Below are 17,193 nucleotides of genomic sequence, written 5' to 3' on the forward strand. Positions count from 1 at the left end.
GTCAAGACTGAGGCCTTTGTGGACAGTGGGGCCGACTGAGTTTTTATGGACCGCCAATTCGCCCTGAAACACTCTGTTCCCTTAGTACCCTTGGCATCGGAAATTGAGATTTGTGGGTTAAACGGGGAACCATTATCCCAGGGTAAAATTACCTCTTGCACTAGCCAAATTTCTTTGTTTATTGGAGCCACACACTCTGAAAAATTGTCCTTTTATGTGACTGTCTGTACTTTTGCCCCATTGGTGTTGGGGTTACCCTGGTTAAGGGCCCACAATCCTCAATTTGACTGGGTCTCTGGGGAGATTCTTAGTTGGGGTACTGATTGTTTCAGGAGTTGCTTGAGCCTTCCAGTCAGGCTTTCGCAGCTAAGTTTGCCAGGATTGCCAGGATGTTATGCAGATTTTGCGGACGTGTTCTCCAAAAGAGTTGCAGAGGTACTACCTCCCCATCGCCCCTATGACTGTGCCATTGATTTGTTGCCGAATGCTAAGCTTCCCAAGAGCAGGTTGTACTCCCTGTCACGTCCGGAGACTCAGGCTATGGCAGAGTACATTCAGGAGAACTTGGCTAAGGGATTTATCAGACCTTCACAGTCTCCAGTTGGGTCGGGGTTCTTCTTCGTGGGTAAAAAGGACGGTTCGTTGCGACCCTGCATCGACTTCAGGGAATTGAACCGTATCACGATTAAAAACTCATACCCACTGCCTCTCATTTCGGTCTTGTTTGACCAGCTTCGTACTGCCACCATTTTTTCTAAGATTGACCTACGCGGTGCGTACAATCTAATCCGAATAAGAGAGGGGGATGAATGGAAGACTGCCTTTAATACCCACTCAGGGCATTATGAATATTTGGTGATGCCTTTTGGGCTCTGTAATGCCCCGGCAGTCTTCCAGGACTTCATGAACGATGTGCTCTGGGAATATTTGGATAGATTCTTAGTTGTATACTTAGATGACATTCTAATCTTCTCCCATTCCCTGGAGGAACATCGGAAGCATGTACGCTTAGTCCTCCAGAAACTCAGAGACCACCGGCTTGGGGCGAAGCTGGAGAAGTGCGAATTTGAAGTTCAGCAAATCGCATTTCTAGGATATATTATCTCCCCAGAAGGTTTCCAAATGGAGGGTTCCAAGGTACAGGCAGTCCTGGATTGGGTGCAGCCCACTAGTTTGAAGGCGCTTCAGCGTTTTCTGGGCTTTGCGAATTTTTATAGACGATTTATCGCTGGATTTTCGTCTATAGTGGCGCCCTTGGTGGCACTCACTAAGAAAGGGGCGGATGTTGCTCACTGGTCTTGTGAGGCCAAAGCGGCTTTTGCCCGTCTCAAGAGGGCATTTGTCTCGGCCAAGGTGCTGCGACACCCAGATCCAGAGCGTCCTTTTGTGGTGGAGGTGGATGCCTCTGAGATGGGTATTGGGGCAGTGCTCTCTCAGATGGGGGTGTCTGATAATCGCCTTCATCCCTGTGCTTACTTTTCCCGTAAATTTTCGCCTGCCGAGATGAATTATGACGTGGGTAACCGGGAATTGTTGGCTATTAAGGATGCACTCGAGGAGTGGAGACACTGGCTTGAGGGGGCTAAGTTTGTGGTCTCAATTCTCACCGACCATCAGAATTTGGCATATTTAGAGTCAGCGAAGCGCCTCAATGGCAGGCAGGCACGATGGGCTTTGTTTTTTGCTCGCTTTCATTTTTTGATAACATATCGCCCTGGGTCAAAAAACATCAAGGCTGATGCGCTCTCGCAGAGTTTTGCTCCAATCCAGGAGACCACCGAGGAGCCATTGCCCATTGTGTCCCCATCATGTATTAAAGTGGGCATTACCCAGGACCTCTTGTCATTAGTCCTTAGAGCACAGGAGCAGGCTCCTCCAGACCTTCCAGTAGGTCTTTTGTTTGTGCCTCCTAGGTTAAGACAGCGAGTGTTCCTGGAATTCCATGCCAAGAAGTCGGCAGGTCACCCGGGTATTGCCAGAACTCGGGAGTTGCTATCTAGGGCGGTGTGGTGGCCCTCGGTGGCTAGGGATGTGGATCAGTGGGTTCGGGCATGTAACATCTGTGCCCGAAATAAGACTCCTAGAGGGGTTCCTGTTGGCCCATTACATCCACTCTCTATTCCATCTAAGCCATGGACCCACATTTCAATGGATTTTGTGGTGGACTTGCCCAAATCCTCGGGGATGACAGTCATCTGGGTTGTCGTTGACAGGTTTTCGAAGATGGCGCACTTCGTTCCATTGGTTGGGCTGCCATCGGCCAGACGCCTGTCTGAATTATTTATGCTGCATGTTGTGCGCCTCCACGGGTTGCCACTTGATGTGGTCTCTGACCGCGGATCCCAGTTTGTGGCCAAATTCTGGAGGGCATTTTGTTCCGATCTCCAGATTTCTGTCAGCTTGTCGTCAGGCTACCATCCGCAGTCTAATGGGCAGACTGAAAGGGTGAACCAGTCCTTGGAGCAGTTCCTCAGGTGTTATGTCTCCAAGTGTCAGACTGACTGGGTTGCTCATCTGTCCATGGCGGAGTTTGCCTATAACAACGCGGCTCACTCTGCTACAGGGATCTCTCCCTTCCTTTGTGTGTATGGGCATCATCCTAAGGCCAATTCTTTTGACCCCCTGGACTCCACGCCTGGTGGTTCCTCTGTGGTTTCGGTCCTTAGAGGTATTTGGAGGAAAGTGAAGAAAGCCCTTGTGTCTGTGTCATTAGTGACCAAAAGGGTTTTTGATAAGCGGAAAAGACCCTGCAGCTTCAAATTAGGAGACTTCGTCTGGTTGTCTACCAAGAATTTGAAGTTGAGACAGCCATCTCATAAGTTAGGCCCCCGGTTCATCGGTCCTTATAAGATCACTAGGGTCATCAATCCGGTGGCATTTCAGTTAGATCTACCCCGTTCTTTGGGTATCAATAAAACATTTCATTGTTCCCTTTTAAAACGGGCGATTAGTAATCCTTCTTCCAGTGGAAGACCTTCCCTTCTTCTGATACGTGGCCAGAGGGAGTTTGTTGTTGAAAGGATTCTTGACTCCAAGATGGTTCGGGGTCGGCTGTCATTTTTGGTGCACTGGAAGGGGTATGGCCCGGAGGAGCGGTCGTGGGTGCGCAGTTGTGATCTTCATGCCCCCAGACTGTTACGCTCTTTCTTCTCACAGTTTCCCGATAAACCCGGTGGTAGGGGTTCTTTGACCCCTCGTCAGAGGGGGGGTACTGTTAGGGTCTCCTGCTCTGTGCTGCCACGTCGTCATGGCAACCGGGAGACAAGTGCTAGCGGAGTAACCTGAGCGTAGCTGATACTCCGGTTCGGGTCTTTTGCTGTGCAGTGGTTACAGGCTCTGTGCACGGCAGGGGATCCGGTGCTGGTTTTTGTGCTCACAGTCTGTGAGGTCTGAGTGGGGCGTGGACAGCACCTGCTATATAAACCCTCTTCTCAGGTTAGGCAGATGCTGCTGAATCTTTGTTGGTTAGTCAGTTCCTGAAAGCTAGCTAGTACTGTGTAAACTTTGTATTTGTTTGTTGCTTACTGCAAATAGGCCTTGGGATTTGGTATTACACTCTGCCAATCCAGACCTAGCAGTAAGACTGGAGTCAGTCGTTTAACCTGCTGGGGTTCTTTTGCTACTCTGTGAACCTAGCAAGTTTGCGGCTGTATTCTCAGACTTGCCTGCCAAAATCCTTTCTCACTGTGCAAGGTGTTCAGGTGTCAGTTTAGTGGCAGTAAACTGAACCAGTGCACTGCAAGTGAGGACTAGGATTGTGGAGACTCTCCTTGTGTCTATTATTCCATCTCTGACCAAGGAGTTTACTGCCACACCCGTTGGTAACCCTTTAGGGTTTTGCTGTTGCCCTTAGCAACAGCATTTCGCGTTCTCTACGTATTAAATCACTACATCTCGCTTCTTTCCATCTGAGCATTCCTAATACTAGGGAGACACCCAGTTTCTTAGCCTTTGGGCTTCTCTGTTCACTTTGTGTTTATTTTGTTACCCTATCACCTTCTGTGTATGTAATGTCATATTCCCCAGTCTGTCTGTGAGTTCATTTGTTTTGCATCCCTCACCGTTCAGACACCAGTACATTCCTGCTGGCACTGGTGTGCATAAAAGTCCCTTGCAAGCTCTGTGTATTGACCCCTTATATATTTGTAGATGTTGATCATGTCCCCTCTTAGTCTCCTCTTTTCCAATGCAAACATGCCTAGCCTTGCAGCGTCTCCATCCCCTTAATTAGTTTGGTCGCCCGCCTCTGACCCTTTTCTAGCTCCAGGATATCCTTTTTGTAATATGGTGCCCAAAATTGCACGCAGTATTCAAGATGTGGCATCACTTGTGATTTATATAATGGGAGTATTAATACTCTCGTCCCTTGCATTAATTCCCCGTTTTATGCATGCTAATCTTATTAGCCTTCTTTGCTGCAATCCTACTTTGGGTACTGCTGCTTAATTTGTTATCTATGTGAACCCCTAAGTTTATTTCCAGTACAGAATCCCCTAATATTACCCCATTTAGTATGTAGGTGTTATTTTTGGTCTTGCCACCACAGTGCATTACCTTAAACTTGTCTGTGTTGAATCTCATTCTCCATTTTGCTGCCCATGCTTCCAGTTTAATTAAGTGTAAGTGCATTGGCAACTTTGTATCTGTGTTGAGGTAGTGAGCTTTGTCCTTAAACAGATTAACGGGATAATTCAGATCTGATCGTATACAGTATGTACTAAATTTAGCGCATCTACGATTAGTTACTCAGACATGTGGGGGTACGCCCAGCACAGGGCTAGTCCGCCCTGCATGGGTGCGAAAGCATTGCACGGTGGCGATGCTTTCGCACCCACCAAGTAGCTCTCTGCCTGCGCAGCCTAGCTGCGCTGGCAAGCGGCTACCCGACACTTCCTGGGTCACAGTGGCTGTATGTCACGTCACACAGCCCCCGCGGCCCACCCCTGCAATGGTCCGCGCCCCACCAATGGCGTTCTAATACCGCTGGCATGCCCCCTCCCACCCTGTGACAGCATCTGCCTGTCAATCAGGCAGAGGCGATTGCAACCCTGAGATGCTTTTGCATCTCACTGGGCCTCCCGGGGTGCGCAAGCGCACTCACCAAAGGGCTTCAGACTGTGATCGCTGCCGATGCATCGAAGCGATCCAGTCTGAAATAGGCCCTGAGATTACACATTAAAGTATTACTATAGAGTGAATGAAATTATATAGCTCAGCATCATAACCATCACTCTGTGTTAGCAGTGCAATAGTATAGCATCATAACAGTGTCGTTGTCGCCAGTAACAGGTTCCTTATCAGGTGCACTCACTTCTACCATAGTAGTTTTGTCCTTAAGCACACTATAGGGGTCATTTTGGTGCGTTTATTAGAGCGCTATCATGTGCAAAGTACTGATAAGTAATTTGCGCATGCGCAGGACCTGTACTGAGCGTGCTCGAATGGGTCCTCTAACGTCGGAAGCAGAATGGCAGCAGACTGTCAGTGATTGACAGTCTGCTGCTGTTTGGGGGACGGGGAGGGGGTGGTTTGTGAAAACTGAGTCGAGTAGCCGCCGTTTAGGGAGTGGGAAGATGTCAGGGATCTCTGTCATAGGGCGCGGATTTCCTGGCCTCTGCGACGCTGGTTTGCGCGGAACCATAACAGTAAGCTGTCCAATGGTAACTGAGTGATCCGATGTTGTGCCCTAGGATGCAGGTTGGACCACTACTGCAGCAGGAAGTGTCTGCTTGTAATAGAAGCCTCCTGCTGCATCACCATGCAGTGCAATCACTTCTGCTTCCAAGGAAGTGATAGCAACTCGACCCACACATTAGGCTTCATATGCCATAAGTGGATGCATAAACTTAATTTCATGAAATTCTAATGACCTGATTAGCTGTCCTAAGTGATCTGAGTGGAAAAACTGCTTATAGTCTGGATGAGCGGAGATGATGATTAAATATAATACAGTGTTTTGACTTTAGTCATATGTATCTTAATAATGGGGGTGATTCCGAGTTGTTCGCTTGCTAGCTGCTTTTAGCAGCATTGCACACGCTAAACCGCCGCCCTCTGGGAGTGAATCTTAGCTTAGCAGAATTGCGAACGAAAGATTAGCAAAATTGCGAATAGAAATTTCTTAGCAGTTTCTGAGTAGCTCGAGACTTACTCACAGATTGCGATCAGCTCAGGCCGTTTCGTTCCTGGTTTGACGTCACACACACCCCCAGCGTTCGGCCAGCCACTCCCCCGTTTCTCCAGACACTCCCACGTTTTTCCCTGACACGCCTGCGTTTTTTCCGCACACTCCTAGAAAACGGCCAGTTTCCGCCCAGAAACACCCACTTCCTGTCAATGACACTCCGATCACTTCAACGATGAAAAATCTTTGTTCGGCCGTGAGTAAATCTACTAAGTTTTGTGTTAAAATACTAACCGCATGCGCACTGTGAACCATGCGCATTTTTGCCTTAATCGCTCCGTTGCGAAAATCGGCAACAAGCGAACTACTCGGAGTGACCCCCAATGTACAGTAAAGTGCCATTTGCCAATGGAATGGCACGTACAAAAATACTGATTGCTCCTGATATAGTTTTACTGTACATCATTCCATATGTTTACATTTAAAATTGTCCTTTCAACAATTAAAGGACTTAAGGGTGGTGCACACGGAGAGATCCGTGCTTAGGGGGTCATTCAGAGTTGATTGCAGCAGCAAATTTGTTGGCAGTTGGGCAAAACCATGGGGGTCATTCCGACCCATTCGCACGCTGTGGTTCATCGCTGCGGTGCAAACAGGTCGGAACTGTGCATGCGCGGCGCCCGCAATGCGCACGCGCATCGTTGCCCAGCGACAGCCGTCACCGGGCAACGACCAGAAGAAAGTGATCGCTAGCGCGATCGCAAGAAGATTGACAGCGGAGAGGTGTTTGGAGGGCAGTTGTCTGACGTCAATTCTGGGACCTTCATCGCTGGATCCATCGCACAGGGTAAGTAACTGCAGGGCTAGTCTTGTTCTGCACAAAACTTTTTTAGCATAGCAGGGCTGCACAAGCGATCGCAGCCCTGCTATGCTACAATACACTCCCCCATAGGCGGCGTCTAGTTGATTGCACGAGCAGCAAAAAGTTGCTACATTCGATCAATTCGGAATGACCCCCCATGTGCACTGTAGGTGTGGCAGAAATAACATTTGCAGAGAGAGTTAGATGTGGGTGGGTTATTTTGTTTCTGTGCAGGGTAAATAATGGCTGCTTTATTTTTACACTGCAATTTAGATTTCAGTTTGTACACACCCCATATAAATCTAACTCTCTCTGCACATGTTATATCTGCCCCCCCTGCAGTGCACATGGTTTTGCCCAATTGCTAACAAAAATCCTGCTGCGATCAACTTGGAATTACCCCCATGGTTTTGCCCAACTGCTAACAAATTTGCTGCTGCGCTGCGATCAACTCTGAATTAGGCCCTTAATTTCTAAGCAATCTGAATAGATTGCTTAGAAGTTAAACAGATATCTCTGTGTGTATGCCTGCAGCGATGTCGATGCGCGGGGCTATTGCCGGTGCTATATTGAGCCTGCATGCAGGCTCAATCTAGTAGGTCGCTCACTTCAGCGCTGTGTGAAGTGAGCGGCCCCCAGTTCCCCTACCTCCCTCGCTCAGCACACATCACGCTGAGTGCTGAGCGGGGGGAGAGATGTGTACTGAGCGGTCTGTGATAGTTCGCTCAGCACACATCTCTAGGTTTGTACCATCCCTTAGGAATTAGTTTTTGTAACTCTTGTGTTTCTTTCACTAAAACAGAGGTTTCTTTTTAAGGTACACTAAAAACAGACAAGATCGCAATAACAAGTGGTGGGAAACTGAAAAGCAAAAATATCATGCATATAATTGGACCAACCAGAGTTCCAGACTATGAACCGTCAATGGACAGGATTCTGCTAGAATGCCATAATAATGGGTTCACAAGTTTTGCACTGCCGGCTATTGGAACAGGTAAATGAACAGGTACAAAGAATAAGTACGGTCGCAATTTTCAAATCATATCCAACATTTGAAAATATTATTACTGAAAATGATTCTGGTGTCAATCTTAAGTTAGGTATACAGTAAACAGGATCTGTGCAGGATCCCGGCAGTCAAAATACCGATGCCGTAATACCGACACTGCTTGGAATGCCGACGCTGACACGGACAATCCCGGCACCGGGATCCCGACCACCAGGAACCCGACCAAAGGTTTGCTGGGGCTGCGGACAGGTAAGCAATTGGGGGTGGGGTGGGAGGTTAGGTTTAGTCTGCGGGGGGAGGGTTAGGGTTAAGCTATGGGAAAGGGGGGTTAGGGTTTGGCTGCGGGGCGGTGTAGGTTGCCGAAAGGAAGGGTTAAGAGGGCATTGGGGGAACGTATTGGGATGCCACACTCGGTCTTCTGACCGCCGGCATATTATAACTAACCCCACTAGACAATGTGTGTACCCAGCGATATCAGGATATAGGAGGCAGTCAATTGACCACTGGACAGAATCCGGTGGTCATTATACTGATGCCGTAATTCCGACACCATATGCAATACCGGTGGTCGGAGTCTCAAACGCTGGCTGGTTTCCCCACTTGGGTGGTGGTCCACGCCTCCGCCCGAGGCGTGGACCACCAAAGGTCACCACCGGGCCTAAAGGTCACCACCGGGCCCAAAGCATGGAGAGCACAGCGAGCCTGTGACGGGACACGCTGCGCTCACCGCTGGGATCACTAATAGAAATTAGGATATAAACATAGGGACTGATACATGTTTGTTAGGAATTGCAGCAATTCCGTGTCATTGAAATTCTAATTCAGCAGGAGGCGTCTGTAGGAAATAGACGCCTCCTGTGGGGATTATCAAGGATCTGAGTGCTGCTTCGCCATCCCGATGGTTTTAGGCATCGGCCAGCTACTCAGGCTGGCCGTTGGATCTGAGTACCTGACTCCAGGAAGTCTGCATCCAATTACGCAGACCATCAAAATGGTGGCAACATGAAGAACGGTCCCTGCTCCCCCCCCCCCATGCGCTGCAGCATGTCAATCATGTGACATCACAAGACCCTTTGAACACATGCACTTAATGCGCAGACCCCAACAGTGGTATTTGTAAGCAAACCATCGGGTTTACTTATGACTAGGAATTAGGCCCAGAAAACAATACAGATTACAACAATTTACAAAGAAGGGAAACATGAGACAAGGGATGACAACCAAGAAGGAAGCAGACATGAGATGGAAGCAAACAGAGTAACCATGACGTGGCCATTCAGAAGATATGGAAGGAGAGCCTTTAGGTTCATCACTAATTTGAATTACGTTTTGAAGCACCCATATTTTACTTTCATTTATGAATTAGTAGTCCTATGAAACAGAGAAATTACATTGTGACAATGGGCCTGATTCAGTGATGGACAAAAATGAAACTTGCAAGCAACACTGAATTTTCATCCGATTTTAAGGAAGTGCATGCAAGAGACGGGATGCAGTTAGGTTGCCGGCAGTCGGGATCCCGGCGGTCAGGATACAGACGCTGGAATCTCGACCGCTAAAAATGCCGCCAGCCGGAAACAGGGGCTAATGGGCTATTCCCACTCGTGGGTGTCCACGACACTCATAGAGTGGGAATAGAACCTGTGGCGAGCGTAGCGAGCCCGCAAGGGGACTCTATGCGCTTGACATGCTGCCGGCATACTGGCAGCTGGGATGCTGTTGTTGGTATACTGACGGCTGGCATCCCGGTCACAAGCTGAGACAGATGTCACAAGCTGGGATCGAACATCGCGACCATTGCAGATGGCCAGCTGAGTAAGCCTCAGCTTGCACAGCTGGATAATGGAAGCAGAGGCTGCAAGGCCAGAAAGTCTACATGGTGATGTGCAGACCCTTGGCTTTCCTTTCCCAGAAAAATGGAGGCAACACGCCCCTGTTTTCAGGATCGCAGGCCTCTCCCCACCACCTCAACGCCACTGTCTGTCAATCAGACAGCAGAAGAGGGTAATTCCTTGAAACAGTGCAAAGTCCATTCTGTGCATGTGTAGAATAGACCTAGGGCAGTCGCAGATTCCCGATTATCGGGAATCTGCGCAGGACAAAATACCTGTGTGCATCTCTGAATCAGGCCCAGTGTCATGTATAACAAAACTGCAGAGCCAGCGATATGAGAATAGAAACTTCTCTTTCATTCCCTAATAAGTTATAACTTTGTGTGTGTATTTGCAGGCATTGCTCATGTTGACCCGCAAGACTCAATTATAGCCATATTGTCTAGCATCTTGAACTATTTATCAGAAACATGCATTCCAACCCTTGAAACAATCTGTATAATTGTACTGCAAGAACCCATTTACAAGACGTACCTGAAGGTGTTTCAAGAAAAATGCACAGAGCTTCAGGTACTGTAAACCTAATCACTTTTAATTAGGGATGTATTAAGTTCAATACAGTGGTGTATCTATAACGGGTACAAGGTGTGCGGTGAACACCGGCCCTGGATCTAGGGGGCCCACACCGCATACCCTCACCTATTTCTTGAATACCTACCCCTCCGAAGTCCCACGTTGCAGCAGCACTGCTGCATAAATCACCAGGGATTGGAGCGGCAGGCATTTTCCTGGCATTTTGCACATGTGCAGTAAGACTTCTGTGCTATGAAAATATTTACGGAGATTATATAGCAATGGCCACCCGGTGTTAATAACTGTACATTCTAGACACTGAGGAGTGTTCTGCAATGCTGGTTTCTGACTCCAACCATTGCTGGCATAGGCAACTGGGTCACCTAGGGTATGATAACTTACAGAAGCTTCTAAATGGTATTATGACGGGGATGTCCATGAACATCCCAGAGGGACCAGAATGTAAAACTTGCATGAAGGGTAAGTAAACACATTGCCCTTTTCCGAAGTCAGGTTGAGGACTAAAGTACCACTGGAACTAGTTCACATTCACACAGACGTCTGTGAACCGATAGAAGTGGAATCAGTGGGCCTGATTTAGAGGTGGATGCAGTGTCGGTGATACACCCAGTTGGCCAATGATTTGTCTGCACATGCATCTGAGTCACACCACGCATGCATCTTGATTTTGTTTGCACAAAGTCGCAGAACACATTTAGACGTACAGTAGAAGAAATATAAGGAGAGTTATTGGACGCTGAATGGAAGGTAACCGGGATGACTCAAAAGATGCACAGAAATGTTGCATCTTATGGTAGTGTCACAGGTGTGTTGTTGAAAGCAGCTACATAGAGCCGCTCACATAGGAGGCAATAGTCAGACGGAGAAATTGCACCTGGGCTGGTGGAAGTTTCAATGTTGCAACCAATGGTGCATTTAATGATGCACCAGTCAGAAATGCATCGTCTTAAATGGGTAACTCAGTCCTTGTTTATTCGGACACGCATATGTACTTAGGGGAAGGGCTTTGTAGTGGCATTAGCTAAAGACACAAACATACACGTCTGTCCTCCATCGTACATATTGACACCTATTAACAGCCATGATTGACTCACCAGTTATGCAAGATTTGCAGGAGAGGTGTCAAGTTCCGATTGGATCACTGCCCGTCTTGGTCATGAGACTGGTTGCCACTGAAAACACACACCGGAGATTTAGTGGCTGTTTCACAGGGATATCCGTGGCAACCTCAGAATTGGATCGCTGTGGGGGCTCCTCTCTACAAAGTATCCTCCCTTCCTCTTATAGTCACCATTGTGTTTCTTGCCTGTGTTTTGGTTTTGTTCCTATGCATCCTAGATTCTTGCAGTCACGTGCCTTAGATGTCATATGTAGGCTGGTTCTCTTGCAATGCTTTCATTGGTGCTAGCTGCTTTTAAAAAAGCTGCCTTCATTGGCAGTGCATTGCCTGTTATAGCGTTTATACACTAGCTTTCCTATGTTTCTGTATCTACTGCTGAGCTTTGTGTTCCTGGATCCTGTTTGTGCTTCACACTCTATGGGATAAATTTACTATTATTCGTGTTGCAGCCGATTTCAGCCGAGATCAATCTCGGCTGACATCGGGCGTTTGAGATTGCAACTTTTTGAGAAAAATTGCGGTAACTTACTAAACTACTGTGTTTTTTCAATTAGAGTTCACCAATGTCAATGTCCTTCGTATTGTCGGGCAGTGTTTTACGGGAGAGATTAGTAAAACACTGCCAGACATAACACAATGAAGCCCGGCCGTATCAGTGAGATCCGTGCAGGACTTCATTGTCTACAGTATTTAAATGGTTAAATAGTTAAAATTAAAAAAATAATTGTGTGGGGTTCCCCCTTATAAGCATGACCAGCCCCGGGCTCTTTTGAGCCAGTCCTGGTTGTTAAAATACCGGGGGGAAATTGCATAGGGTCCCCAAGTATTTACAGAACCAGCACCAGGCTCTTGGACCGGTCCTGGTTCCAAAAATACGTGGGACAAAAGACACTATCCAAGGAGATAATGCCACAGCCGGGGGATACATTTATACAGGTCCCTGCAGCCGTGGCATTACCCCCCCAACTAGTCACGCCTTGCCGGGGTTCCCTGGGGGAGTTGGGACCCCCCCAATAAAGAGGTCACCCCCCCCCCCAAGGCAGGGATGAGGCCCATGTGTAGAAATAAGATTTAATATTGTCTTTTATCTGTGAAACTACGGGTCCCAGCAAGCCTCCCCGCATGCTGGTACTTGGAGAACCAGAAATTCCAGCATGCAGGGCATTAAATGGCCCACTGGTACCTGTAGTTACACCTGTAAAAGAAATATTACAATAAAGACAGTACACACACACAGTGAAAGTACAACTTTAATTACACATACATGCACCCTTACACACTCGCACATACTTACCTAGTGTCCCATGGAGTCCCTCGGTCCCCTTGTCAATGTAGAATCCATTATGGTACCTGTAAAAAAACCAAAAACAATATACTCACCTAAAAACTGGTGTAGATCAGTCCTCTTCTTTCCATGTAGGCATCCAGGGGCTAAAAAAATGTAAAAGAAATATTACAATAAAGACAGTACACACACACAGTGAAAGTACAACTTTAATTACACATACATGCACCCTTACACACTCGCACATACTTACCTAGTGTCCCATGGAGTCCCTCGGTCCCCTTGTCAATGTAGAATCCATTATGGTACCTGTAAAAAAAAAAAAAAAACAATATACTCACCTAAAATCTGGTGTAGATCAGTCCTCTTCTTTCCATGTAGGCATCCAGGGGCTAAAAAAATAACAAACCGCAAAAACCCGGCCCAACGCACTAAAGGGGATCCATGTTTACACATGGATCCCCTTTCCCCGAATGCTGGGACTCCTTATGACTTCTGCCAGTAGGGGTCCCACCAGCCAATCAGGGAGCACCATGTCATAGCGCTCTCCTGATTGACTATGCACTCTCGGCCTGTCAATCAGGCAAAGCGCATAGGCTATAATGGAGGATCGCAATCCTCCATTATACTCTATGGTGAGAACTCTACAGTCTGCAGTAGACCGCAGGGTTAATTAGGGTTACTATTGTGGATTGCCAACATCACTGACTCTGTTCTCTACTGCCGCCTTGTGTTACTGGTGAATATGGGTATGCAATTTCTACTGTGGAATTACCTGCGCTGTGAACTGGCACTTCTCCATTCAATTATCGAACTGTGTATGCTGGTTGCTTTTTGTTACCTGAAGGTCAACTTTATTTTGTGGTCTCATCTCTCCGAAACTGCACATGATAAATTATCAAAACGTTGTGTTTAAAACCTGGCACCAGGCTTTGCATTTAATATCAGTGGTTCCTTAAATGTTGAGGCCAAAACTGCAGAGAAGCTTAGTAAATATACCCCATAGCATTCTTTTGTAAAGGGGGGTTGCTATAGGTGAAAGCCTTACCAAGATTGGTTCGGATAATGTATCTTGTGCCTGAATTTGGTAACATTGTTGTCATCTTTTTATACTCTTCTTCCTCCTGTTATCCTCCTATTCCTACTGTTATCTGTCCTCCTCACCTTCTTGTTGGCACAATTTAATTCTCCTTTGTAACTCTACATACTTCATTTGGATGTTGTTAGTCCTTCTCTTCCCCCTTCATGTTGTTGTCCCATAAAGGTATTCATGTATTATTGCCACCATTTGTCTCCCCCTTGTTGTTGCCCCACACGGCCACTTTATAACTGAGTTAAGAATTAGGAAAAATCCCAATTTATTCCATAAATCAAGGTCATATAAACAGTATTTGACTTTAAATTAATTAGGCCATATTCTGTGTTGGAGCTTTTAAGATCATAAACCTGCAAATGATTTATATTACAAAGGATTCAGATATATACTGTATTTATTTTGTTTCAGGCAATCCAACGGGAAGAAAATATATTATCAGCGATACATGCACAAGGTATTCATGATCAGTTTTTATCTAAACAATTGTAGCATACTACTGAGTCACCTCACCAGTAATAATATATATATATATATATATATATATATATACTGCTCAAAAAAATAAAGGGAACACTTAAACAACACAATGTAACTCCAAGTCAATCACACTTCTGTGAAATCAAACTGTCCACTTAGGAAGCAACACTGATTGACAATCAATTTCACATGCTGTTGTGCAAATGGAATAGACAACAGGTGGAAATTATAGGCAATTAGCAAGACACTCCCAATAAAGGAGTTGTTCTGCAGGTGGTGACCACAGACCACTTCTCAGCTCCTATGCTTTCTGGCTGATGTTTTGGTCACTTTTGAAAGCTGGCGGTGCTTTCACTCTAGTGGTAGCATGAGACGGAGTCTACAACCCACACAAGTGGCTTAGGTAGTGCAGCTCATCCAGGATGGCACATCAATGCGAGCTGTGGTAAGAAGGTTTGCTGTGTCTGTCAGCGTAGTGCTCAGAGCATGGAGGCGCTACCAGGAGACAGGCCAGTACATCAGGAGATGTGGAGGATGCCGAAGGAGGGCAACAACCCAGCAGCAGGGCCGCTACCTCCGCCTTTGTGCAAGGAGGAACAGGAGGAGCACTGCCAGAGCCCTGCAAAATGACCTCCAGCAAGCCACAAATGTGCATGTGTCTACTCAAACGATCAGAAACAGACTTCATGAGGGTGGTATGAGGGCCCGACGTCCACAGGTGGGGGTTGTGCTTACAGCCCAACACCGTGCAGGACGTTTGGCATTTGCCAGAGAACACCAAGACTGGCAAATTCGCCACTGGCGCCCTGTGCTCTTCACAGATGAAAGCAGGTTCTCACTGAGCACATGTGACAGAGTCTAGAGACGCCAAGGAGAACGTTCTGCTGCCTGCAACATCCTCCAGCATGAGCAGTTTGGCAGTGGGTCAGTAATGGTGTGGGGCGGCATTTCTTTGGGGGACCGCACAGCCCTCCATGTGCTCGCCAGAGGTAGCCTGACTGCCATTAGGTACCGAGATGAGATCCTCAGACCCCTTGTGAGACCATATGCTGGTGCGGTTGGCCCTGGGTTCCTCCTAATGCAAGACAATGCTAGACCTCATGTGGCTGGAGTGTTTCAGCAGTTCCTGCAAGACGAAGGCATTGATGCTATGGACTGGCCCGCCCGTTCCCCAGACCTGAATCCAATTGAGCACATCTGGGACATCATGTCTCGCTCCATCCACCAACGTGGACCACAGACTGTCCAGGAGTTGGCGGATGCTTGAGTCCAGGTCTGGGAGGAGATCCCTCAGTAACCATCCTCCACCTCATCAGGAGCATGCCCAGGCGTTGTAGGGAGGTCATACAGGCACGTGGAGGCCACACACACTACTGAGCCTCATTTTGACTTGTTTTAAGGACATTACATCAAAGTTGGATCAGCCTGTAGTGTGTTTTTCCACTTTAATTTTGAGTGTGACTCCAAATCCAGACCTCCATGAGTTAATACATTTGATTTCCATTGATAATTTTTGTGTGATTTTGTTGTCATCACATTCAACTATGTAAAGAACAAAGTATTTAATAAGAATATTTCATTCATTCAGATCTAGGATGTGTTATTTAAGTGTTCCCTTTATTTTTTTGAGCAGTGTATATATACTGTATATATATATATATATATATAGAGAGAGAGAGACACACACACACACACACACACACACACACACACACACACACACACACACACTGCCTATTTATGTCAGATCTGGGGGTTTAAGTTTAATTAAAGAAATGTATTTAACCTTGTCCCAGGTTCATATTATAATATATAACGCCACATTCATCTTACATATATGATATGTCATTTCTGTCTCTACTTTGCACACCTCAAGAATGTCTATATGAATGTCTTTTTGTAACTGTGATCTTAGCTGTATGTAACATCCTCTCTGATAATTAGCAATGCTTTACTTACTGATCAAACAGTCTCTCCCCCCGCTAACTCAGCAACCTTCTGACTATGTGTGGTGGGTTATAAAGCCGGGAAAAAGCCTAGCATTCCCTGATGATAACTGGCCTAGGGCTGATGGAATCATAGTGGGGACACCCACACTGCCAATTTCCCCTCTATGGTTCCACTAGCCCTGGCTGTTTAAGCTTAGTGCTGGTAATGGATAAATTGGGGGAACCTCATGCTTTTTGTTCCCTCAATTTTTCCATTAAGAGATGTTTTTTTATTTACTTTATTCAGTTTTGACAATATTCAAACTAAAGGAACACAGTGAGATAGCCCTCCTGCCCATCTGTTATCTGGCAAATTATTCTGGTGTGATTTGTTGAATTCTCTTTGTGAGGTTAACTAAATTAACCATCTTGTTGCTGTTTGGGTTGTTAGGTAAAATTAATGAATTGAAAATGGATTTATAAAAATCAATTATTATTTATTAAAAAGGCCACGCCCGTATACAGGGGAGAGGTACATCCTCTCCTCCTGGGTTAAATCCTTTTAACAACAACCAGATACACGTATCAACAATGAGTTTTATATAATACACAGTTACGCCCCTTTTGTATATCCCTCCCATATGATTTCATACCTCAGGAATACAGTGTTAGGCAATATTGTTATGCAATATTATTATGCAATATTAGGACCATTGTCAAGAATACTCAAAGATACTCGTGATATTCAACTGTGTCCATATTAGGAATTACATCTGGACTCTATGAGCTTTTAGAAAGTGCGTAGGTGGAATTAATACTTAGCCAACAAAGTTGTTTTTCTCGTCTCTCAGTGTGTAAAAAGTTCA

General features: G+C 46.4%; 1 protein-coding gene across 1 annotated transcript in view; it reads left to right on the forward strand.

Annotated features, from left to right (window-relative positions):
- LOC134944818 (protein mono-ADP-ribosyltransferase PARP15-like) overlaps positions 1–17,193 on the forward strand; it is a 163,631-nt gene that overhangs the window by 79,541 nt on the left and 66,897 nt on the right. Inside the window, exons 8-10 of the mRNA XM_063933705.1 lie at positions 7,804–7,980; positions 10,225–10,397; positions 14,331–14,376. Of these exons, the coding sequence (XP_063789775.1) occupies positions 7,804–7,980; positions 10,225–10,397; positions 14,331–14,376 (396 nt within the window). The remainder of the gene's footprint in view (positions 1–7,803; positions 7,981–10,224; positions 10,398–14,330; positions 14,377–17,193) is intronic.

The sequence above is a fragment of the Pseudophryne corroboree genome, chromosome 7, assembly GCF_028390025.1.
Source record: "Pseudophryne corroboree isolate aPseCor3 chromosome 7, aPseCor3.hap2, whole genome shotgun sequence".
Taxonomy (NCBI): domain Eukaryota; kingdom Metazoa; phylum Chordata; class Amphibia; order Anura; family Myobatrachidae; genus Pseudophryne; species Pseudophryne corroboree.